Source organism: Podospora pseudoanserina, chromosome 1, assembly GCF_035222485.1.
Source record: "Podospora pseudoanserina strain CBS 124.78 chromosome 1, whole genome shotgun sequence".
Taxonomy (NCBI): Eukaryota; Fungi; Ascomycota; class Sordariomycetes; order Sordariales; family Podosporaceae; genus Podospora; species Podospora pseudoanserina.
Genome location: NC_085920.1, coordinates 2,672,113 through 2,697,047, shown reverse-complemented (window position 1 = coordinate 2,697,047; position 24,935 = coordinate 2,672,113). Strand labels below are relative to the sequence as shown.

The 24,935-nt window shown below is 54.7% G+C and overlaps 1 protein-coding gene across 1 annotated transcript; it reads right to left on the bottom strand.

The window, feature by feature from the left end:
* Positions 1 to 186: 186 nt before the first annotated feature.
* On the bottom strand, positions 187 to 24,207 carry QC764_107530 (uncharacterized protein; the record flags this gene model as incomplete). Its single annotated transcript, XM_062942009.1, has 8 exons — positions 21,949 to 24,207; positions 15,219 to 21,850; positions 10,344 to 15,170; positions 10,074 to 10,268; positions 9,089 to 10,018; positions 1,796 to 9,009; positions 474 to 1,730; positions 187 to 411 (listed from the first exon to the last, which is right to left on the bottom strand). Exons 1-8 carry the CDS (start codon positions 23,796 to 23,798, stop codon positions 187 to 189), a joined length of 23,130 nt encoding a protein of 7,709 aa, XP_062804928.1. The 5' UTR covers positions 23,799 to 24,207.
* Between the last annotated feature and the right edge of the window lie 728 nt (positions 24,208 to 24,935).

The window sequence follows — 24,935 nt, the reverse complement described above, 5'->3', positions numbered from 1 at the left end:
CATCCATCTACAGGAATATTAAAATAATCTTTTTCCACCCCCACCCCCTCCAAACATAACAAAAGAATCCCCAACACATAATATCCCACCGTCCCATAAATATTCACCCCATCATTTCATACCCCCTTTATATCCCAAATTCCCAACCTTAAACGCCTAAAATCATTTCCACCCTTCTTTCATTCCCTAAACATACCCCCCATGATCCCCCATACTAACATCACTCCCCTGCCCCCTCAACCCCGGCTGCGGCGGCGGCCCCATGACCCCCCTCTCCTGCTTCGGGCTCCGTCCCCCAACGCTCGCCCCCCCACCAGCATCACTAATCGGAGTCAACAACCTCACATTCTTCCCCCTTATGCTCTGCGTAGGCGTGGCAGGCGAGGCATACGCCGACCTCGCAACCAGAACCTGCGCAGGTGTAACAACAATCTCGTCATCCCCCCTCCCTTCGTCATCCCCTTTCTCAGTACCAACGGGAACAGCACCACCCGGACGGTGGCAGCCGTCGATTCGAGCTCCTCATTGGTGAGATTGGACTGTCCCCCGTCGTTCATGAGGGCGGCGTTGAACTTGACGTCTTCGACGAGTTCGCCGGCGTCGTCGTACTCGGGCTGGAGAGGAGGGAGCATGATGTATTCTGCTCTTTGGCAGCGCATCTCTATTGCTAGCCCGACCGCCTCACGGACTACCCGGCGAAGTTGGGCTTGGATTTGGTCCTCCAGGTTGGAAGGGGGAGGGAGTATTTTGGCGAGAGTGTCCAAGATGGCTTGGACAACCGCCTCTGTGTCCTGATCCCGCTGCCTCTTGAAACCTGGACGGCGTGACAAGAGCGTTAATGTCACGGCACGCCACTGTCGGACAGCGTGGGGAGGTCCGACGTCGATGAGCTGCTTCTCAAGGTGCTTGAGCTTTTGGCGTTGCTCACGGTCCATGCCGAAGAGATACCGCGTGAATACAAATTCCCAGATCATGGTCATGGTCATGCTCATGAAAATGTCACGACGGCGGACGCGGTCATTGAGGTAAGTGTCGACATTGGAGCCGTCAAGGACGGCATTGTCGAGACGGTCAATCAGCTTCTCATCGCTGAGTTCATTCGTCAAGCGACACGCGCGCATGTCGCTGAACTTGGAGAAGCGGAGCACCCATTGCGAGACGTGGGCGCACAACTGCTGGCAGCGATGGTCAAAGTAGTCAATGTCACGGACGTCGAGGAAGTCAGAGTCGACGCTGGCTCTGCTCTGCTCGAGAATCTGCTGCTGGAGCCTCTTGATTTCCTCGGTCGAGGCCTCTAGTTGGGTGCGGAGATGGGCGATCTCGGCATCTTTTTCCTTGGCAGATCGCGCTTGTTTCTGAAGTTCTTTGGCGGCCTGAGCTTGTTGGGCTTCGTAGCGACGAACCTCCTCGTGGTGCTGGACGGCGATGGCAGAGGTAGAGTTGCGCAGGCCCTCATTGGTTTGTTTTAATCGCTCGATAACGCCATTGGCTTCGTTGAGGGCGCGCTTGAGCTGCTCGATTTCATATTCGCGGTCGCTGTCGGAGGAGAGGCTCCCGCGGGCCAGCTGGGATTCGGCTTGGGCGCGGCTGTTTGCCAGCTGCTGGTTTTCATGTATAAGCTGTTCGACGCGGGCCTCGAGCTCAATTACTTGCAAGCTTTGGCGGCGACGCATGCTGTGCGGACGGGTCGGTGAGCGTGGAGAGCCAATTCGGCCCTCTCCATAAGCCTCCTGTCGACGGGACAACATGATTAGCAGAGTGAATAATGAAAATAGTGACAGGGGATAAAACTCACAAAGACATCAGACATGTCCTTGGCGGCACGGGTGCGACCTTCATTCGCAATGGGCGGAGATGTGGACGATGAACCTGTTGAGGTGGTAGTGGTGGTGGTAGCAGCGGCCAGGGCTCCCAGTGCGGCAGCTCCAGTGATAGCGATGGCTGGGGAAAGGTCGGTTGAGGATGAATTTTGGCCGTGTCCCTGCTCGCGGGCCTTGGCGGCTAGCTCTGTTTGGCTAGACGTGCCTGACCGCAAGTTCCCACTGGTTCGCTTGTCCATTCGTCGGAGCGGGGGGGTTGTAGTGTTGTGCGACCGGATGCTCCCGACACTGCCTGGGCTGTCAGGCCGCAACGGCTCAGGCGTGCGGAGGCGTTGAATGCTGGTGTTGGGCCCAATCCGCTTGGCGCTACTGCTGCTGGGAACAGCCGATGCAACCGCTGATTTTTCTGGCTCAGGCGTGTGAGGGGGCGGTGAAGGCTCCAACAGGCGAACACTTCCGCCCAGTGGTGAGCGTCTCTTTTGCTGACGTTCCACCTCGGTGCTGTTGCGTGGTGTGAGATGAACACCGCTGTCACGGAGATGCTCCGTCTCACCAGGCTGGAGACCTCGAGAAACACGGGGAGACTCTCCTCCAAGACCGCTGTCTCGTAAAGCATGATGTGCCGGTGTGTTGAGCCGGACAGGCGTCTTTTGCTTCTTGGGCTCATCCTCCTCCGAGAGCTCCTCTTGAACCGGCGGCAGACTAGCATGAGATCGCATAAAGTCCCCAAAGCTAGACATGCGTGGAAGCTGGACAGGCTGGTCTGCCACAGGAACCATCTCCCGGACATGCTCCTTCTTCTCATCACCCGTGGTATCGCGTGTCTCGAATGCCTCCTCATCAGCAATATCATCCGGGAAAGAGAACGACCGCTGCACAGGCTCTGGCGACGGCGAGCTCTTCCCACGCTCCATCTTCCTCCCCCTCTCTGATGTATCCTCTGTCTTCGCCTTGGACAACTCCCTAACTGACCTGGGAATCGTCTCTGAATCCATCCTCCCCAGTCCAGCCTCAGTCTTCCATGATCTCCTTGCCTTCTTTTCAACTTTATCTTCATCTTCCTCATCGTACAAGCTCCCAACCACTTTCTTTCCTTTCTCGTCATACTCCTCATAAACCGGTGCACCACCCAGCACAGACCCCATATCGTCCCAACCTGAAGTCAACACACTGATATTTGCATCCCCCATCACTCTCCACTCCTCTTTCTCCTTCTCCTTTAACTTGTCGAACAACGAAACGCCACCTGCAAGTGCGGTCGCCGCAACAACAGCCTCCTCCTTGTTCTTCCCCTTGTTAGAGCTCTCATCAACCTCAGCACCGGCGGGCACAGCAGGCTCATCAAGTTCAACTTGCTCTGCCTCCACTGTCTTGACCTTTTTGCGCCGTCCTTCGTACTCGAACGGTGGATCATGCGAAATGTGGCTGCTTTCTTGAGCGGGAGTGAGATCGACTTGCTCTTTGACACTCCACGGGGGTGTTCTCTCAAGGCTAATTGGCGGAAGTAAAGAGATCTCAGGAAGCAAGCCCAAGTCCCTAGTGACAGGCGCGGGAGTTACAACGGTATGATTGCCAGCCTGTTGTTGACTGGGGGGAGTTGAGGGCAAAGGAACAGCCACCTTCTCAAGAACGGGAGTCTGTGGTCTGCTGGGAGGAAGAGGCGTCACCTCAGCCTCGCGAGTGAGCATGTCTGGTGTCTGTTGTCTGCTGATAGGCTTGGGCAAAGCGATGGTGATGGGCTCTTCCTCCATGTTGATAACAATAGGCTCTTGAACCTCTGTATACACAGGCTCCTGCTCCACAGTGGGAGTCTCCTCGACAACGTCCACCTCCACCACAGGAGCCGTCTCGGCGTCTAGAATTTCAACTTCAACGATTGGAGCGTCTTCGACAGAGGGTGTCTCCTCGTCAGAAGTCTCAACAACCGAAACTTCCACGGTAGGTGTCTCGGTGACTGGCGTCTCTTCAGGAACCGGAGATTCCTCAATCGAAGCATCACCAACCGCAGAGCCGCGTTCCTCTACAAGAATTGCCGCATCTGGAGAACCATTTGACGCCTTTTCGACTAGAGGAGTGTGAGCTTCAGGAGCAGCAAAAAGTGCATGCTTCTGCTCCTCGATGATCAGCGGCGTAGTGACACCAGAGCCGCCGTCATGATCGTCGATCACCGCGGGGACATTCTTTCTCTTCTTGTTCTTCTTTGACTTTTTTGTTGGCAAGGGGAAGAATTCTTCATCAGCAAAGTCTCTAATTTTAGACTCGGGTTGCTGAATAAGTGGCTCATCAACAGGAAGCTGGCGATCGGTTGGCTTTTCAGCGACTTCAGCTTCTCTAGTCGAGTGGACAGGAGCGACCTCGAGGGCTGTGGTAGGCTCTTGGACAGGGTCGTCGAAAGGGTCCTTGACAAGCTGAACAGAAATCTCAGGGGTGGACTCCGCAGCTGCAGCAATGACAAGATCAGAAGTAGGCTCTAGAGCAGGCTCCAGTGTAGTCCCAGAAGAGGGCCCAGGAGCAGGCGTGACCTCAGAAGAAGACTCAGGCTGATTCTCAACCTCGATTTTCTTGCCCTTCTTCTTATTCTTCTTTCTCTTTTGCTTCTTGGACTCGATGACAGGGAGCACGAAGACTTCATCTTGCTGCTCGGCTGAAATTTGCCTGAATTCGGTGATCGGTTCTTCTGAAAGAGCAACGCTGCGCTCAGTTGTCTCAGGCGGAATAGAATGCTCCTCAATCGAGACGGGAGAGTCGATGGAAGGGGCGATCTCGGCCTTGTCAGATGTCTCAAGAGGATCCTCGATAAGAGTAGGCTCAGCCACGGCAGGAACTTTGACCTCTTGCTCGGTCTGTGGAATGCTGCGAGAGGATATCGCAACCCCAAGCTGAGTTGGCAAATTAACGATCTCTTCGACGACAGGACTGGCTTGCTCCTCAGTAGCATCAGGTTGAGGAACAGCAAGGGGGGCATTCTCGATTTCAGAAGTCTGGGAAATGTCCAAAGAATGGTCTTGACTGGGCTCTTGAACAAGCTCCTCAGGGGCAAGCGAAGCCAGCTCGACAGACTCGACCGGAGAAGCGGCGACATTGGGTGGTTCAACGTCAGGCAAAGTTTCCGTCTGCATCTCAACTTCCAGGTCAAGTGTGGGTGAAGAAGGAGTGTTGTTTGAAATTTCCAAAGAGCGATCTCGACTCGGCTCTTGAACGGGGTCGACAACAAGAGTGTTTGCCTCAATGGTTTGCTTCTCCAAAACTGGCCCGTCAATCACCTCGGGCTGCGAAGCAGCAACAGGGAGTTGTTCAGCTTTGGATTGTTGTCGAATCACCTCTTGCGCAGGCTCAATTTCAACAGCGACCACTAAATGCTTGTCTGTTGATGGCTCTGGAACAAGTGCTTCTGAGGCTGGTTCTTTAGCAATGGGCGAGGTCTCCTCGGGAATACCAACTGCCTCGAAAGCCTTGGGTTGCTGGGCTGTCAAGGTCGCAGGCTCACCTTCGACATCGAGAGCCTTCGGAAGCTCCGACAGAGCAGCGTCAGAAGCATCGAACTCCTCGATCACTGGAGAAGGCTTGGTGACCTCTGGCTCAGGAGCGGGGATTGGCTCATCCTCTGTGTCGGACTCCGGAAGCGGTACGGCCGTTGCCTCCGATAAAAAAGACTTTGGCTCATTGACAGCCATTGGTTCGGTGGGTTCATCCTGTGACTTGGGCATAAGAAAGGGCTCTTCGACTGTGGGCTCAAGAGGATTGCTGAATTCCTGGGAAGGCGTTGCAATGGTAGAAGTAGGCTCGGAACTACCGGCTTTGGAACCCTTCTTTTTCTTCTTCCTGGACTTTTTGGATGGCTTCGTTACCTCTTGGATTGCTGGAACCGATGACTTGATAGGCTCAGGGACATATTCGAGTAATGGTAGTCCGCGTGCCGTAAACTGTTGAGATGCTAGAACGATGGCCTCTTCGACTGCTGGAGTGGCAATGACGGGCTCAACGGACTCATGCGTTGTAACCGAGGGCCCCTCGATTGTCGGTTCTTCGGGTGTTGATTCTTCGATCATGGTTTCCTCGATTGTCGGCTCCTCGATTGTCGGCTCCACGATTGTCGGCTCCACGATTGTCGGCTCCTCAATTGTCGGCTCGGCAGTCAGATCCGGTATTGTTGGCGTCGACTCCTCGATGCTAGCTGAAGATGCAACACCTAGAATCTCAGCTTCATTCTCTGCGGCCTTCTTCTTCTTCTTCTTACCCTTCTTCTTCTTGGCTAGCAACTCGAATGTCTCTTCGATCACAGGGGCTAGAGTTGAAGCAGGTTCCTCAGGAGCTGTCTCGACGACAGGGAGACTTGGCGATTCCACCAGGACTTCTTCCTCGGGAACGAGAACCTCTTCGTCAATGTTGGTGGCTTCGGGGATCAAAACCTGTTCAGAATCCGGAACTTCTCTAGAAATGGCGGGTTCTTCGGCAATGGCGGGCTCCTGGATGTTAACTTTGGGTTCTTCGACAGTAGCGACAGCCTCCTCAGGGACTGGCATCTCTTTGACGACAACAGCAGGCTCATCAACGGTGACCGCAGACTCTTCAGCCATAGCAACAGGCTTCTCAATAGCTGCAGGTCCTTCAACAACCTCTTCGACGATAATCTTCTCAAGGACAAGCCCTTGAACGACCGGCTCCTCAACGACGGGCATCTCAGAAACTTCCAAAGGCCCTTCAACTGTCTCGACAGTGGACACAGGTTGAACCTCAGACCGAGACTCTTCAGCCAAGACTGTCGCTGACTCCTCGATAGTAGCAGGAGCAGCCTCTTCGACAACAGTGGAGATCAGCTCTTCAACAGTAGGAAGAGCGATATCCTCAGTCTCTGGTGCAAGAACCTCGCGCGAAGTATAAAGCTCTTCGTGCACTGGGACTGAGTCAACTGCTGGCACAGAAACTGGTTCGAGTTCATCCTCTGTGACTTCTGGAAAGGGAGTTTCAGTTGCTAAAGCGAGATCCTGATTCACAGAGCACTCTTTAGTTGGTGTAGGCACCAGGTCCAGTTCATCCTCGGTGACATCTGGAAGAGGGGTTGCCGCTGCCAAAGCGAAACCTTGACCCCCCGAGAGCTCTTCTACGGGGATAGCAGGCAGTTCGACTTCATCAGCTGTGTCTTCTGGCAGAGGGGTCTCAGTTGCCCAAACGAGATCCTGGTCGACTAAGAGTTGTCCGGGCGGTGTAGCAGGCAGTTCGATCTCGTCAGCTGTGGCCTCTGGAAGAGCAATCTCAGCGGCGAAGGCGAGCTCCCTATCAAAGTCTGGCTTTGGAGCAGACTCTTCATCGGCAGTAAGAAGATTGATTGGCTCTTCCGAAGCGGGCGCAATGTCTTCAGCGACCGAGACGGACTTCTCCAACAGGGGAGATTTTTCCTCAACAGACGTTTCAGCAGGAGTGGACGTGACATCAACAGCTTGCTCAGACTCGCTGATAAAAATTGGCTCTTCAACAACAGGAGCTGACTCATTGACAGTAGGGATTAGCTCTTCAACCGCGACTGGGGCAGTCTTCTCAACGACAGCAACAGCCTGAACGTCATCAGAAGCCATCACTGGGGGAGTATCAGCCTCAACCTCAACCTTTGACTCGGAGTCTTCAGGCAGTGGAACAGTCAAAGCCTCCGCCCATATATCCAGTCGAACTTGCACTTGCTCGATTTCAGCAACTGGAATAAGATCAAAGATCTCTTCAGCCTCATCTGGCAACGGAGTTGTCAAAGCCTCCGCCAATTCATCTTGTTGAAATCGCGGTTGCTCAACTTCAGCAACTAGAGTAGGTTCAGAGATTGACTCGAGGTCTTCCGGCAATGGGATTGAGATAGCCTCCGCAAACTCATCGAACTCAGGTTGTCGTTGCTCAGGCTCAGCAACTGAAACAAGATCTGAACTGTCCTCGACCTCTACTGGCAACGGAATTGACATCGCCTCCGTCAGCTCATCTGTACGGTGTTGGAGTTGCTCATGTTCGGTAACGGCAGAGCCGACTTCAGCTTCGAGCTTGATAGCGGCGGGAGATTGCTCTGGGACATCTTCCACAACCTCGGCGCTGGCGGGTTCTAGCTGGGCTTCGGGAGCGATCTGGATGGCAGGAGTGAGCTCAGGCTCACTTATTGACAACTCCGCCTCTTGCGTAGGTGGAACGACCTCGGGCTCAAGCTGTGGCTCTGCATCCAAAGAGATATTGCGGCCAACGACTGATTCTTGGTCCTGAGTTTCAGGAGTGCTGTCATCAAGCTTCATGATGCTCTGTTCAAGCGCAGGAATGTTGACTTCGACAGCTGGAGTGGCCCCTTCAACCGAAGGAGCGGTGATCTCCTCTGGAACAGTCGATGGCTTTTCAAAAGTGGGAGCTGGCTCTCCAATATCGGCAACTGGCAGTTCAACCCGAACAGGGACTTCAGGTTCAACAAGACTCTCTGGAGCAGCAACAGTGGTCTCGAGCAAAGGCTCAGCAATAGCAGTGGCGGGATCTTCCGTTGCGCGGTGTTCAGCCTCGGCCACAGCGGGTTCTTCGGCAGGAGCTTTGTCGACCGGAGCAATCTCTTCAACGACCTCAACCTGGGCCTCTTCGGCAACAGGCTCAGCAGTTGGCTCACGAGCAGCCACAGACTCCTCTTCCTCGATCTGCTCCTCTTGAATAGCCCTCAAAACAAGAGGGGATTGCTTGACCGCAGCCTCGTCTGAAGCGCTGACAGGCTCTGCGATGGGAAGTATTTGCTCGGGAGCAACCTCGAGCTCCCTTGTCTTTGTAGGCTCGACAGCGGACTCCTCGTTTGAAACTTGCTCCGGGAGAGCAGAAACCTCCTCCGCAGTTGTAAACTCGGCAGTAAGGGTGGTATCTTCCACCGGAGTCGAGTCTTGAACAGCAGACTCCTCAGCAGCGCCAGTCTCAGGCTCAGAAGCGCTCTCCTCAGGAATGGGCGAAAGGTCCCTAGGAACAACAGCAGTGGTCGTTTCCTGCTCCACTGCCTCCTGTTGTTCCGAAGTTTGTTTTTGCGCAAGCTGCTCCGTGAGCTGAGATAGAGGGGTTCCAAGAGCAACTCCCTTTTCCTGAGTAGTCTGCTCTGCCTGCTGGTAAGGGGCATTAGTCGCAACTGCTTGTTCTTCAACATTTTCCTTTACTTCCCAAGATCGACTGTCAGGTGCAGCTACCTCAACCATCACTTCTACACATGTATTAGTCTCAATCCCTTCTCTTATTTTTTCAACTCTCATCCGATAATACAAAAGAAAAGGGATTCTCACCATCTTCCTTCCCAACCTCCTCTTCCACATTCTGCTTCTCCTCCTGCTCACTGCTAGGCCAAGCAATCCCGCTCTTCTTCTTCGCTGCCGCCTTCTCCCTCCTCTCCCTGAACCGTCCCGCCACCCTCTTCAACCTTGTCGCAAGCAAAAGTCCATTCATCACTGAAGGCCCAGCTTCCTCATTTTTCTCACCAACAGTCCCCTCCGAATCAGCCATACTTCCCCCAAACTCTGACGGCGTCTCCGCCCTCTTCCCCAAAGCCAACGACAGCACCGACCTTGCATCGCTAATGCTATCAGCATCATTTTCAATAGCAGAAGGAGTCTCCTCCGCTACCGTGCCAAGCTGATGATCAAAGCTCTCCTGGGAAGGAGACGCCTGTTGCTTAGGAGAGTCAACCAACCCCAACGAGGCTGGCTTGTTTGTTTTGAGCCATCCATGTTCCTCATCCGTAGGGCTAGCAACAGCTTTCAGGGCAGTAGACTTCTTCCGCTTCTCTCTCTTCTTGCTCCGGAGAGTGTAACGTGACGAAGGACCAGATGCATCCTCCGACTCGTGCTCCGTTACAGGAGACATGGCACCGCTGCTCGTGGGGGTATAGGCGCCAGGGCTGATCGCTTCCAGGGCGAAGCTGACCGAGCGAGGCCTGGCACCGATTGGGGAAGAGGCGAGCCTCAATTCATGCAGTTGTGTAGCATCAATGGGGGAAGCCGCTGTTGGGATTGGCTGTAGTGCCTGAAACGAGTTCTCTTGTTGCTGCAAATGCGGTTGTTGTGGGGGAGGTACAGCGATGTCACCCAATTGTTGTTGTTCTTGCAGGGGAGTTGCTGCAGGTACTGCAGGTGTTTCAGCCCGACCTTCTTCAGGCCGTTGTTGAACCTCGCCTTGGGCGACGGATGAGGCGGCCTTGTCTTCATCAATTGGCGGCGCTGGGTCAATGTCAGTCTAAATGATGTTCTTGTATTCAATTCTAGTGTTCCTTACTCTTCTCCTCTTCTGCCCTTGTAGTATCAGTGGGAAAATCAGATTCAACCTCTTCCGGCAGCGGTACAAGTGCTGCAGCCTCCTCAATAGCGATTGGTTCTGACTGGGTAACGGCAGTCCTTCCAGATGCACCACCTGTCAAGACCTCAATGGTACTGTCTGCAGCCACGAGCGGGGCGGTGAAACCTCGTTCGACTGAATATGAAAAATGATTAGTTCATCTGATGCATCATAGTGTGTTTGTGTTCTGACGGGCAATATAGAGCTTACCGATGCCGGACTTGACGCCATGTGTTGACTTTGTCTCGGCGAGGCCATCACCAGTGTCAGTCTCCTCCTTAATGACCGGCTCCAGCTCCGGAGTGGCTTCGGTCGTCAACGGTGGCGCGGTGGGGAGGTCCTGTTCCTGTTGCAAAGAAATCGTGTCAAAGCCTGGTTCTTCCTTGGAGACGTCTTGTACAGCAGCATCATTATTGTCAGGGAGTAGTAAATCATGGGGAATAGTAACAGGAACACCATCTTGTCGATCGCTGGAGATCTCATTGAGTGCAGATTCCACCGTCTCCCGGTTGTTCTGGACGCTCTTTTCTGGCAACTGTGCTGGTGAAAACGATGATGAAAAAACCTCAGAAACGGGATGGGCCTCGGTCTGGTGTGGTTTATTGTCGTCCTCACCTCTTGGTGTTGTACTGTCGCTGCCATGGCTAATGTTGGGTTGCTCGCTTGAGTCTCGACTGACCTGTCCGGGAATTTTGTGCTCCTCGAGGGGCTGCTCCATGCTCTTGGGCTCCTGTTTGTCTATGAGAGAATCATCTGCGTCCTTTTGCAGCTCGTCGTCCGCAGAAATCAAAATGGCGGCAGCATCCTCAGGGATTTGCTTGGTCTCGGGCTCCGAGTCCATGGACGGGTGCTGAACAGTGGTATCCGGGACGGGTGGCTCTTCGAAAATGGGGACTGTAGTTAGATTTTCAGTCGATTGGGAAGCGTTCTTTTTCTTCTTTTTCTTTTTGGACTTCTTACTGCTGGTTGTTGTAGACGCGGGAATCTCTTTGACTTGGGCCGGGGCAGCTTCAGGGGCAGCGGCAGTCTCCTTGGGAGGTACTGCCTCAGCAGTAGGGGTCACTTCGGAAAGAACGGCGATATCTTCGGCGAGGGCAACTTCCTCAGCAGGAGCAGTCTCAGTGAGGGCCTCCCCTACTTGGCCTGAAGAGGCAGATGGCTCTGAGGCCAGTTCCGAGACTGACTGTTCAGTAGTATTAGTGGCGTTAGATGTCTCCAGGTTCTCAGTAGCTGTAGCGGCGGCCTTCTTCTTTTTCTTCTTCTTTTTGTTCTTCTTTGTCGCAGGCTCAACCACCTCCACATTCTCAGAAGCCGTAATGGGCAAAGGCTCATCAACAGCCTCCTCCTGAACAACATCTTCAGACGCTGCTGCTGTGATCTCCGGTACGAAGACATCCTGGACTGGCTCGTGGGCAACGACTGGTTCATCAACAACACGCGACGTGCTTTCCTTTTCCTCATTCCGCACGGTGTCCTTGCTCTCTTCCTTGTCATCAACATCAACATCGACAACCTCAGCCTCGACCAGTTCTTGTCTCTCATCCGACAACTCTTTTGTTGCCTCATGGTCAATCTTTGCCTCGTCTTGGACCAGGATAGGGCTCTCAACAAGAGAAACAGCGGTGTCTAGCGCAAGGCTAGCCGTATTCAACCCTAATTCCTCCTTGGCTTCAGGCTTATGCACGTCTTCTGCAGGCCCCACTTCAATGGAACGGTCGCTAGACTCGCCTAGACCCAGCCCCTGTTCTGTTTGCTGACTTTGGAGTTCAGGGCCCTCTTCGAGAATTGTCTGCGTGGCCGGTTCCTGCTTCTTGATGCCCCAAAATCCGGGACGAAAGGGGGAAACAGCCGGCAGCATAGACAGAATGCCCTTCTTAGTGATATCTCTGGTCAAAGTTGGCGTAGTAGGGCTTGAGATTGAACCTGACCTTGACGGTGCAGCTGCAATATGCTCCTCTTTCTCGGCAGGTTCAACATCATCCACATCATCTCTGACCGGAGGCTGAGGGCCAGGGCCCTGATCCTTTGCAGAATCATCAAGCTCACCGCTGCTCGGAGCTTGCGTTTCTGCTGAAGCCATGTTCTCGGCCGCAATGTCCTGTTCTGGCGGTGGAGCCTCGGGAGCAGCCTCCTCTTCAGCCACATCTGCAGCTTCGGCTGCAGCCTTCTTAGCCTTCTTCTTTTTGTTCTTGGACTTTTTGCCGGGAGTGGGTGGTTCCTCGGTAGCAGGGACTTCTTCAGCAGGGAGTATTTCGTCAGGAGCCGGGAATTCCTCGGTTTCAAGAGCAACGTTAGCGTCATGGCTCGGTTCATCATGTTGATGGTCAGGAGAAGGCGACGGTTCTTCGTCCGGCAGGTAGCGAGAAACAACAGGTTTATTGACTATGGACGATGCGGGCTGGTCGTTGGTCGACTGGTTGCTCGAAAGAATGTTGAGACCGCCGGACGATTCGCCTCTTTGTTGCTCTTGCTGAGATCCACTCCCACTCTCACTCCCCTCCTTTTCACCCTTCCTCTGTTTCTTCTTCTTCTTGTCTTTCTTTGTCGGACTGGGAACCAAACCATCCTCAGACATTTCCTCCTCAGGCGTTGTAGCAGGAACCACCTTAGCTACGACCTTGGAAACAGCAGGCGGTTCTGGCTGGGTCTTTTCACGCTTGCTCCAGAGCCCAAGAAGCGAACTGAAAGTTTGGCGAGGAGAGTCTTTCTTCTTGGTCGGCTCGGACAGCTGAGATTCGTAGAAAGTTGACCCAGAAAGGTAAGTAGGTGCTTCAGACGCAGCGACGGTAGATGTTCCATCCTCATTGAACGAATAGACACTCTCGCTCTTCTCTTGGCTGGGAAGAATCTGCATTTCAGAGCCCAGACGTTGGATGTCTGGCTGAGAACCGTTCTGGCGCATGTTGGCAACAACAAGAGTGCTGGCAGGACCGGCAGCAGCGGCAGTATCCACAAAAACCGACTTGCCTTTGTCGAAATCATCCAGTTCCTTCTCCTTCTCAAGTGCGCGCCTTGTAATGGGGCTCGGTGGCGTCTTGACATCGGAATAAGATGACGGAGGCTCATAAATCTGTGCATCGTTGCCATCTGTGACTTGAGAAAGTGTCGCGAAGTCTTGCTCTTGCACCCCCGCGAGTTCCCTGACAGTTGATCTGGGCGACGGTACAGTTTCTGCTTTCTCCAAGTCCGTGACGATAAGCGGCAGAACAGGCTTGTGTACAGGTGAAGAAGCGCGACTCTGAGGAAGAGCTGGCAGATCGGCCAGGTTTACCTCGACTGCATCGAGTTGTACTTGTGCAGCCTCAGCGGACGACAAGGGGCTGTCAGGAAGAGCTGGTAACTGATCCAAGTCTTCTTTGGGCACTTCAGGTGTAGCTGGAGCTTGTGTCGGTGACATGGGCTGGCTTTCTGAGAGAACTGGCAAATCCTCAAGGTCTTGATTGCGAGACACAGATCGGCTTTCGGGAAGAGCTGACAAGTCATCTGATTCCTTGCGAGGCAGTTGAGGCGAAGCAAGGTCTGGAACAGGGGAAGTTGGCGGACTTTCGGGAAGAGCTGGCAAGTTCTTAAAATCTTGCTCCGGAGGCTCATGCTCAGAAACTTCATCAGGAGCCTCAAGCGCATCGAAGAACGCATCAGCAGCAGCCTCGACAGGAGCTTCCACAGGGATCTCCACAGCGGCCTCAGCCGTAGTTTCGAGGGGGAACACGGGCCGACTATCCAGAAGGGCTGGCAGAGTCTCAACGCCTTCATTGAACACCTGTTCAATAGGGGCTTGAACAGGAGACAATGGTCGAGCATAATCAGGTGCGGGCATGGACCGGACAGTAGGACTGCCTGGTCGGCTTTCAGGAAGAGACGGCAAGTTGTCCAGATCTTGGGCTGGTAGCTGAGGAGCAGAGGTCTGAGCAGGCGATACAGGCAGACTATCGGGAAAAGTTGGAAGGTCGCTAAAATCTTGGCCATGAAGCTGAGTTGAACCAGAATCCTCCACAGGTGTGGTTGGCTGGCTTTCAGGCAGAGCGGGCAAGCTGTCAAAATCCAAGCTGGGAAGTTGGCGAGGTTCAAGAACCTCGATCGGAAAAAATGAGTGTCTGACGGGAAGGGCAGGCGTATCGACCAAAGGCTCATCGCGGGCATCGACCAACTGAGGCAGGGTCAGCTGAGAAGGCGAAGGAGAACGGCTGCCAGGCAAAGCAGGGAAGGCATCTTGAACAGGAGATATTGGCTGGCTTTCCGGCAGAGCAGGCAGCGTGTCCAAAGGCGCCTCTTGACTCTGGCTTGAGAAGCTATCCTGAGCAGATGACGTTGGCTGGGTCTTAGATAGAGCAGGCAAACTGTCTGCAAACTCATCAGGGAACTGACGTGAGACGGGAGCATGGGCAGGTGAGACAGGTTGAGAATCAGGAAGAGCCGGTAGCTCATCTGTGTCGTCTTGAGGGAACTGGCGTGGCACAGGGACATGAACGGGTGATGAAGACACGCCCAAGGGAACTGCAGGCAGAATCTCCTGGTGCTCAGACAGAACGGGCTCGAGTAGAGGTGAATTCTGACGAGACTCGGGAAGAGCAGGCAACTGATCCAAGTTATACTCGTCATGTTTGCTGGAGGAGGCAGAAACTTGGATGGCAGAGGCTGGCTGGCTTTCAGGGAGCGGCAAAGCCTCGAGGCTCTGGAGCTCTACAGGCCGTTCAACGGGAGAAGCAAGCGGGCTCTCGGGAAGAGCTGGTAGATTGTTGAGGATCCCATCAGGAAGCTGGCGAACCATGGGATGCTGAATAGGGGAAGGTGATGCCGTCTCAGAAAGCGTGGAGAAGCTCTCTGGTTCTGTGGCACGAACGGGCTCAGGAGCAGGAGAAGTTGACGTGTCCTCAGAATCAACAGGGAGAGACGCTAGCTCATGAGTAGTAACAGACTCGACAATAGGGGATCCCGGCTTGCTTTCCGGTAAGGCTGGTAGAGAGTCGAGTTCCAAAATAGGGAGAGCCTCAAGCAGAGGAGAGGCCGGTAGACTTTCTGAAGGCGCTGGCAGAGCATCTAATTACGGGTTAAGAATAGATTCTGCAGCAGGTGGGATTGACTTACTCTCGGATAGTGCTGGCAGTACTTCTGGCTGTTGAGCCAAGGTCGGCTCAACAGCAGGGGAAATTGGCGTACTCTCAGGAAGAGCGGGCAAGGACTCGTGCCCCTGGGAGAGGACAGGCTCAAAAATTGGAGAATTCAACTCGCTCTCGGGCAGGGCTGGCAGAGACTCTAGTCCCCGTGGGACAACAGGCGTGAAAACAGGAGAAGATTGCTGCTGCAATGTATCAACGATTGGCGAATCAGGACGACTCTCTGAAAGAGTGGGAAGCTCAACGTCGTGGAGAGGCGAGGGAGGGCGGCTTTCGGGAAGCGTTGGAGTCTCCTTCGACACTACGGCGGGATTTGAATCAACAAGGTCCTCCGTGGCTGGCTGAGAATTGCCGAGCACTGGCAGATGTTCCAGAACAGGAGACATAGGCAGACTTTCAGGTAAGGCTGGCAGATCTGAAAAATCTACAGGCTTTGAATGAGGGGAGATAGACCGGCTTTCAGAGGGGGGGAGAGTGGGTGAGGCATCTAAGACGGTCCGAGCAGACGATTCTGCCAACACGAGCGGAGATTCGGGCTGACTGTCAGGCAGAGCTGGGAGTTGAGAAACGTCTTCAAAGGTCTGGACAGGAGACTTTGCCAACTCCACAGGGGACTCGGGTCGGCTCTCTGCCTCAAAGCGCGACTCTGAAACCTTTTCGAGCGCCTCCGCCAGCGACTTTGACAAGTCTTCGATGGGAGAGACCGGCCCACTTTCAGAAAGTGGCAGTGCGGGGATTTCTTCAAGAGTCTCATTAGCCAAGCTTGGTTTCTGAAGAGGAGACGAAGGACGGCTTTTTGAAAGAGATTGCACGCCTGATAGAACAGGGAGGGAGAAGAGAGTAGTGAAGAAATGACTACCAGAGCGGGGACGCGGCGTAAACGATGGAGCAAGGCTTGCCGGTCTGCTTTCCGCAAAATTGGGCGTAGCCGAAAGGACTGGAGCAACAGGTTTGATGTCAGGACGAGCTGGCAGTGGCGAGAGAACAGGACTGGCAGGTCGGCTCTTGGGAAGGGCAGACAAGCCTGGGAACACAGGACCAAGAGACCTGCTCGATGCAACCACTTGCTGGGTCAAGCTGACAGGGCTGCTAGGTTCGCTTTCAACGACTACAGATTTGCAGTCAAGATGATCGACTTCATCGTCAACAACAGCTTCTTCCTCAACAGAAATAGCTTCAGCCGGTACCACGGGACTCTCCGGTGTGCTGTCTGGGAGAGGCGGCAAGGCTGAAAGAACAGGGCTAAGAGGCTTGTTGTCTGGGAAGACTGAGACATCCTCAAAGACCGGGCTGCCGAGTCCGTCTTCTACAGAAGCTAGAACATCAGAGACAACAGGGGTAGCAGACCGACTTTCAGGCAGAGTTGGCGAGGCCGAAACGGCAGGCTGGCTTTCCGAGGTAGTTGGCTGGGCTGTAACAATCGGGCTGAGAGGTTTGGTTTCAGACAGAACGGGGAGGTCTGTATGAACAAGAGTAGCAGGTTCGCTATCGGGAAGAGCAGGCAAGTCCGCAAAAACATCAGGAACAAGCATACGCTCTGGGACGACTGACAAATCCGAGAAACTGCGTGAACCAACACGATTGTCCGCAGGAAGCGGTAAATCGGAAACTGACAAGCCTGAAGAAACGGGGCTTGGGGATCTGCTTGCGGGGAGACCCGGCAGCGTGTCGATGACTGGAGAGCCAGGAGTGCTAGCAGGAAGAGCTGGTAAGTTGGCTGACGGAACAGGACTGGGGGCGCGGCTTCGGGGAAGAGCCGGAAACCTCTCATGATCAGGAGTACCAGGCTGCTCCTGCGGAAGAGCTGGCAGCGCAGATGCATCTTCAAACTCTCCAGCATGTGGCAAGACTGCAACAGGAGGAGAAGCCAATTCCATATGCACTGGAGAATCTGCCCGGCTCTCTGGCAGTGGTGGCAGCTCCTCCATCTCCTCAAAGTGGCCAGGCAAAACGTTTTGAACAGGAGATGCAGGAGCACTGTCAGGAAGAGCGGGCAACTCAACAACTTCTGGCGACTCTGTGGTTTGTGGCATAGTGCTGGGTACCGGGCTCGCAGGTCCGCTAGAGGCAAGCAAGAGTTCGGTTCCATCTTCTCGAGTGTGAGGTGAGTTCTTGTCGTCAATTGAAGTCCCGTAGGAGCTCTCCAGAGACGGCAATTCCAAAGTCTCGACCGGCACATCCAGAGTAGAGACATCCTGAAGCGGCGAGAGAGCACGGCTTTCTGAGAGGGTCGAAGCAGAGGCTTCCTCCTTGGCCAATTGTTGGATAGGAGAGTCTGGCAAAGAAGGCAACTCCTCCAAAGGTCCTCCAAAGACCAAAGGTGCAGATGATGGTGACGGGCCCTTTTCGAGAGGTGAATTTGGCAAACTCTCGGGTAGCGCAGGCAAGAACTCCAATTCATCACCAAAGGCTAGCTGTCTAGCAGGCGCTTTGAAGGGCACAACGACTGGCGAGAGTTGCTCGAGCTCTTGAACGTCATCCTCTTTATCCGTGGTGGACTGGCTCTCGAGATGCACAGATCCAACAGGTGACATCTGTTCCAAGCTTTCAATGTCAGTCCTCCTAGCCTCAGGAGATTGGGCAAACTCGTCAGCCGCGAAAGCACGGGGCGTGGTCTCGCCAGATCCGAACCCAGATGATTGCTGCTCGAATGATCTCGCAAGGGGCACGTCAATCTTGAGCTGGTCCTGTAGCATCCTACCAGCACCGAGCGCTCCCAACGCTCCAATGGAAGCACCTGCAAGACCAAGACCGCCGCGCTGAAGGTAGCCGACATCGACATCCTCATCTCGATCTACAGTATCAAAGCCAGGAGATTCGGGTGCACTCGAAGGCGGCTCACTCTCACTCTCCGGCAGCGCGGGGTAGTCCACCACATTCGGCGCCCTCTTCTCCTCTCCGCCTTTCTTCTCAATCAACCACAACGGCTTGTACTCCTTCCCCATATCCCAGCTTGTTGGTCTAGCCTGTCTACTCTTAGGGGGCGAGTACGGCTGTTCCACAGCTTGAACAGGGCTTGATCTTCCAACCCGAGGTGAAGATGGCACAGATCGCCGGCCCATCACCAACGGTAACGGAACTGCTGTTCGACTGGGAGTTCTGACATGACCCTGACCCTGACGGCGAGATGAGACAGTCGCGCTTCGGGTCCGTTGCTCTTGAGGCGGAGTATTAGGGCGACTCTCCGGCAAGGAAGGGAAGAAGTCGTCCAATTCGTAAAAGCTGGGATCTTCAGGGGAATTTGGCTCACTAGGAGGCAGAGGAAGCAGGTCTCCAAACTGGGGATCGATCGCTGGCTTAATCTCACGATGCACCTGGACTTCAGGGTCGACCTTCTGGGAGCTGTAGCTGATGCTTCGCTCACGGCGCCAGATGGGCTCTTGGGTGTCTTTGGCTTCCCCTAATCCTTTGAATACCTCTTCAATTATGGAAGAGGGCAGGACGGCGTTGAGATGGGAGTACGGGCTTGCAAAGGCCTGGACTTCCATCAGGCCGGCACCGTCGCCACTGGTGCCGGCTCTAGCTAAAAAAGACTGCTTGTCCCTGTTCTCTGCGGTTTGCTGAGCGTTGCCAGTGATGTGCTTGGCATCGTTCGTCTGGCCAACAGGATCAGACGGAGTCGAACTCAACTCTCGCTCGACTACCCGAAAGGACTCCTCTTTTGGCTGGTCGACCACCTGGAATGAAGAAGCTTCTCTGGATAGGTTGGAGGGAACCTTTCCAGAGAGGTCCTCTTCGTTTGGCCTGTCTGGTGGCTCTTCGTGCTCTGGTATGTCGATATAATCTTTCCTGGTGCTCATATGGCTTCTCCTGTTGTTCTTCTTGCTGCCTGAGCCGCTGCGTGACAGCTCTGAAGAGTTGGACTTCCTCCTGGGGGAAGAATCAAAGTCTTGCTCAGCTTGTGCCGGTACAATAGGAAGCTCTGTGGGCGCGGCGGTGACAACAGAAGGTGATGGGCGGCTAGAGTCACTTGGATCAGTAACAGTCTCGGCAGAAGGAGGTACATAGAATGGCTGGGTTGAGCCGCGAGGGGAGTCCCGTCGGCGGAAGTCTTCGTTCTTGATCACAATGTTGGGATCAAAGCCCGAAGCCTGCAGCCCAGCAGCCACGGTGGCGTTGAAGTCAAGATCTTCCTCGAAAGAGCCCGGCATCCGGCTCAAGCTGGGGCTGGATGATGTCGGCTTCGGGCCGACCCGTGGGGGCGTCTCATCTTCCAGATCAATGGGAACATACCTCCTCTGTTGTGGTGGGGTAGACGGGGGCTCAGAGATGGCGGGACCAGGTGAGGTATCTCTTTGTTCTCGCTCAGGCACAACCTCTCTCGGCTCTGAAGGCGGCTCAGCAGTAACAATGGCCGGCTTTGGCTTCTCTTCAACAACAGCTGCCGAAGCACTCTCACCCTCAATCGCCCTGGAACCAGAAGCCTCCGCGGCAGCCTCCGCGGCCTTGGCTTCCTCTTTCCTCTTCGCAGCAAGAGCAGTGGCACCAGCAATAGCAGCCGCCAGCGTAGACGACCAAGCATTGGTCTTCTTGCCCGGAGACGCGAACTTGAACTTCAGTGGTTTCCTCTCCTGAGACGCGTCTCTGCTCTCGGGGGACTCTCTCACGCGACCAGTGTCATAATCATCGGGTACCTCCACAGCCTCACCGCGACGAGTCATGATGATTTTTGTTTCCTTCTTGGGGCTCCGAGGAGGGGTGGCAGGCTCGTCCTTTTCCTTGGGCGGTTCGGCATCAACTACAGTCGCCGCCTGGGAAGATGAGCTCACAGACCGCATCATCTTTTCCGGGTTAGGCGATACTGCAGGAGTAGGCAACACCAAAATGAGCATCGGTCTCTCCCTCTCACACGACGGATCCCTAGACTTGAAGATGGGCATCATCATGGCCGGGTTGACACCTGGAATCGCGGGAGGAGCCTGGTACTTGACCAAGTCATGAGGCATAATAACATTGTCAATCCTCACATCAGCGTTGGGGCCGTCAAACACTGACTTCTTTGGAGCACGCTTCATCTCAGGGGGAGTGACGATACGGACCACGGGATCTTCGCCGTTATCCTCGTACTTGTCCATGATGGAAGGCGAAGGCGAAACGCTGCGAGAACGGGACTCCTCTCCTGCGATTCTCTCAGCGATCTTGCGTTCGCGATAGACTCGATTGGCTTCCTCCTGGACAGGATCCCGGACAGGCTCACGATCACGGCCTCTGGAGGGCGCACGAGAGCGGGAGCGCTCTCTATCATTCTCGGAAGACTCGACGACGGCAATGGCAGCAGCGATGGTGGCAGGATCGGCGGGGATAGTTGACTTGTTGGTTTCCTCAACGATCTTCTGAGCTCGGGCAATCTCAAGTTCATACGACTCACGGCGGCTGAGACGCTCCCGCACCTCCCCTTCTGGCTCGGGCTCCAAGCGATCCCAGTCTGGCTCGACAGTGAGAATGGCAGGAGTCAACGGTCGATCAGTGGGAGGGGTATGGGAAGGAGTTGGGAAGGCGTCGGTCGGGACTTGGAACTGGAAAGGGTCAACAACGGCAGGAGCACGGCTGCTGCTGCTGCCTGACGGCTCCCCACGAGATAATTCGGCAGGTGGCTCGACGGTAATGGCAGAAGGGGCGCCCTGAATAGCCTCCAGCTCAGCCAACCGCCTGGCTCGCTCCTTCTCAGCCTCGATCTGTTTCTGAGTTTCAGCAAGCAACTTGCGAAGCTCTTCCCTTGCTTGCCTCCTTTCCTCCTTGGACTTCTTCTTGACAGCAGGAGCCAGGGAGTCGGCCCCAGGTGGCTTTTTCTCATCGAGGGCAGGTGCCGAAGGTGGAGGAGCAACCTCGTGCTCCTTCCCTTTGCTGACCTCAGAGCGAGCAGGGGCAGGAGCAGGGGCAGGAACCGAGTCAGCAACATCAGGACGTCCCTCAACGACAACAATCACGTCCTTTCTCCGATCTCGCGATCGCTCCTTATCACGACTTGGCTCACGTCCGCCACTTGCTTCCAAAGCCCGCTTCTCCTCCCGCTCCCTCTTCTGGTTGGCATCTCTGGATCTCCGGTCGCGCTCAGCCTTTTCGCGCTCGTCATTAGCCACACGCTCCTGCTGGTAGATAATCTTGCGTTGCTCCCGGACGATCCTCTCCTGCTGCTCGATCCAGTCTTGCTTCTTCTTCTCCTCCCTAGCCCGGCGCTCCTCCTCCTCGGCCTTCTCGCGGATCTCCTTCATGCGGACCTCGTATTCATCGCGCAAGCGCTGTTCCTCACGGGCGTGACGTTCACTGTCCTCGCGATGCCGCTTGACTTCCTGCTCGAGCCGCATACGCTCCTTGTATCCATCGTCACGCTCCAGGCTGGGCGAGGTTCGGTGAACAGGCGAAGTCTTGCTATCCCTACGAGCACCGGCTGCGAGCACGGCACCAGCCACGGCACCGATAACAGCGGGAGTGATGACCTCGGAAATACCACCTTTGTTCTGGGGCTCCCGTCGAGAATAGCGATCATCATCCCGGTCGCGACCAGTCGGCGTATCGTAATGGCGGTCACGCTCACGCTCACGCTCACGATACCGTTCATCCGATCTAGTGGCATCTGACGTGGGTGGACGGTCGTAGTCGCGTCTGAGCACATGTCAGCCACCACTCACTCTGCCCAACCTTATATCATCTGAAGTCGTAAAACACACAGACGACACAAAACAACTTCAGAAGAAACTTACCTATTATATCTCTCATCCCTCTTATCATTAATATCAATGGTGTTCCGCCTGGCATCATCATCATAACGGCGGCGTCTCTCCCGATCATAATCATCATCACGTAGTGGCCTCTCATCACGTTTCTCGTCGGGCCTCCTCCCCTCGTCCTTATTATTATTCATCACCGCACCAGCAACAACCGCAGCCCCAATAGCACCCACGACAGCCGGAAGAGCTGCTGAGATACTACTCTCTTTATCTCTCTCTCGCTCCCTCTCTCTGCGCTTCTTCGGACTGCCCGTGCTAATCTCATGCTCCCTATGATGACCTCGCTCTTCCAACACCTGAGGCGAGACGGGAATTCTTGGTCGCGGGGCTTGAATTTGCACTGGGGTACCAAGATTGGTCGCAGTGATAGGCTGATCAAAACCATGCTGCTGCTGTCTCTGCCTTTGCACCAGAGCTTCATTGCTTGCGCTTCCCGGCAATGGAATCGGGTTCTCAGCCGTCACTCTGTGCGCCAGTGCGGGAGACTGATACTGAGAATGCACCGGGGAGACATACTCCCCAGGCCTAAAACCGCAAGGAGTATTCACATATCCCCGGAGAGAGTTCACGGGACCAAACATTGCTGGATCGACGGCGCTTGGCTTGCGGTCTGGCGGACGGATGGCTTCGGATGGGCGTTCAGAGATGATGGTGGGAGCTAGGCTACCGGCTCCAATCGCTGCGCCCATGACGCCTGCTGTCCCGGCTAGAGCTGTCAGCGGAGGAAGGATAGGGTCCGAAAAACGAGGCATGGAACCGTAAGCGAGACCAGAGTCTGAATCAGAGCTGGGAGAATCAGAGTCGGAGTCGGAGTCGGAGGCGGATTCCCATTCTTCATCACTAGAGGAAGACTGCGATTTATTTGGCCGAGAGGAGCTGATGCCGCGAGTCCCGCCAGAGTTTTTACGGTGGAAAGCAGAGACAGCTGTCGCGGTGGCCACCATACGGGAAGGACGAGATTTACCCTGGCGTTCGAGGTCGCGGAGGTTCTCAGCACGGGCGAGGTCGGACAGTTTCCTCCCAATGGCGATGATCTCCTCGTCGGTTTGGACACGCTTGAGGACCGGAGGACCGTCCGGACCAACATTGGGACCTTGTTGCGGATGGGGCTGGCCATATTGATGCGGGAGAGGAGGAGGGTAACCTTGGCCAGAGTGGTGTCCATGTTGGCTATAGTGATGAGGGGAGTAGGGTCCTGGAGGTGCTGGATATGCGCCGCTTACAAGGGAGAAAGCCCCCGGGGTATATGGCTGGCGGTGCTGTGGATATTGCGGGATCTGTTGGTGCTGTGAAGGCGATGGGCGATGGGTACTTTCGATGGACGACCGCGACACATATCCGTTGCCGTAGGCAAGATCGCTGTCAACTGAAGACGTCGAATAGTTCTTCCTCTTGAAAGAGCGCCGCTTTTTGACCTTCTTCACGGATGACAGGGCAAAGAAGTTACGGATGCCAAATCGGCTTCGACGGGAGACATTCACCAGTGACGAAGAGGTCGACGAGGAGGCGGATGTGGTGGAATCGGCCCTAGATCGGTGATATTGGCGCTGCGTGGGAGTCTGTGTCTGGGACGAAGATAGCGCCGTCATGTGCTGCGTAGGAGTGTGGGTTTGGGATGATGACACGGGCGGGATTATTGCGCGGTCGCCTACTTCGGGTCCGGGTGGTAGTTGTTGAGGTAGTAGGGGGGCGGGCTGGGCAGCGACGACGCCGGCGGCGACAGCGGCGGCAGCAGCGAGCTGTTCTCTGGAATGCCGACGCTCGGCGCGTCGCCGCCGGGAACTCTCTGGGCTCCGGCGACGGGCCGTTGGCTCTCGCATCATTTTGGCGAAAGCGCAAGAAACAACCTGTCGTCCAAATTTCCTTCACGTTCCATTCATTGAAGTGGGTTGTTTTTGTTGTGTTTATTTCACGCGATAAGGGGTACTTGATTTCAAAAAATCAGATTTGCGCCTTGGTATTAGTTTCGTCAACACCCAGCGAGTATCGCGACAACTGGGTTTCAAAGATCAAGAGTAAGGAACGAAAGACTGTGGAAAGGATAGGATGGAAGATGGAGGTTCAGGTGTGTGTTGTTGTTTGGGGATCTGAGATGGATTGTTCCATCCGAACCATCAATCAATCAATCAAGAGGCTGGGGGTCGCAGCTAACCCAGCTCTGGAACTGCCCGAACCCTGAACTCGTCTGCTCTGGGGCCGGGGTCTGAAAGCTCCCCTCACCAAGAAAGTGGAGCAAACCGAGAGAGGTTGTCAGCGCTTGGCCCTTGGCCTTGTGGGGACAGAATTAAACAAGCGCTCGCGGCTGACCCTTCCCTAGCTTTTTTTCCCCACGGACCACCCTCCTCTTTTTTCTTTCGCGACGACTTCAGCTGACACTGGGACCGTGACGTCGACCGCCACGGCCAATGATTGGACAAGATACAGACTCAACCTGCAGGTCACGACCAGTCACCAACACCAACCCGGATCAGTCAGCCAGGAATACCCGGCCGTATTTTTTGGAACGGGAAGGTAACGAGAGGCGTCGTTGGGTTTCACAGGGCAGCATTTTCATTTTGTCCTGCTGCTGGATTCTCGAATAATGATGCCCGATTCGTGTCATCAGTCACCATCAGAAGTTACAGAGTATAGGTATGTCTTGCATTCCCAGCTTCCGATTGCTATACCCTATCAAACTAGAAGGAAACATTTTCTTCACCGCTTGTATTGTGTATGGATACAATATTGAGTGTACTGAGTCGGTACATACGCGGCCTGCCGCTACTTTTTGACTTGGATACCCCATCGTCGATAGGATCTCCCGTCTGCCGCTGAAAGGGTGGGAAGGACGGGACCCTTTTCGATTTCACACGTGTCGCACAGTGTGTCGCTGAAGACAAAAAGTTGGGTTGCCTCTTCTTTTGGCGAGTTGCTTGTCGACGACTGGACTTTTGCTCAACTGACCTATTATGCCGCATTGC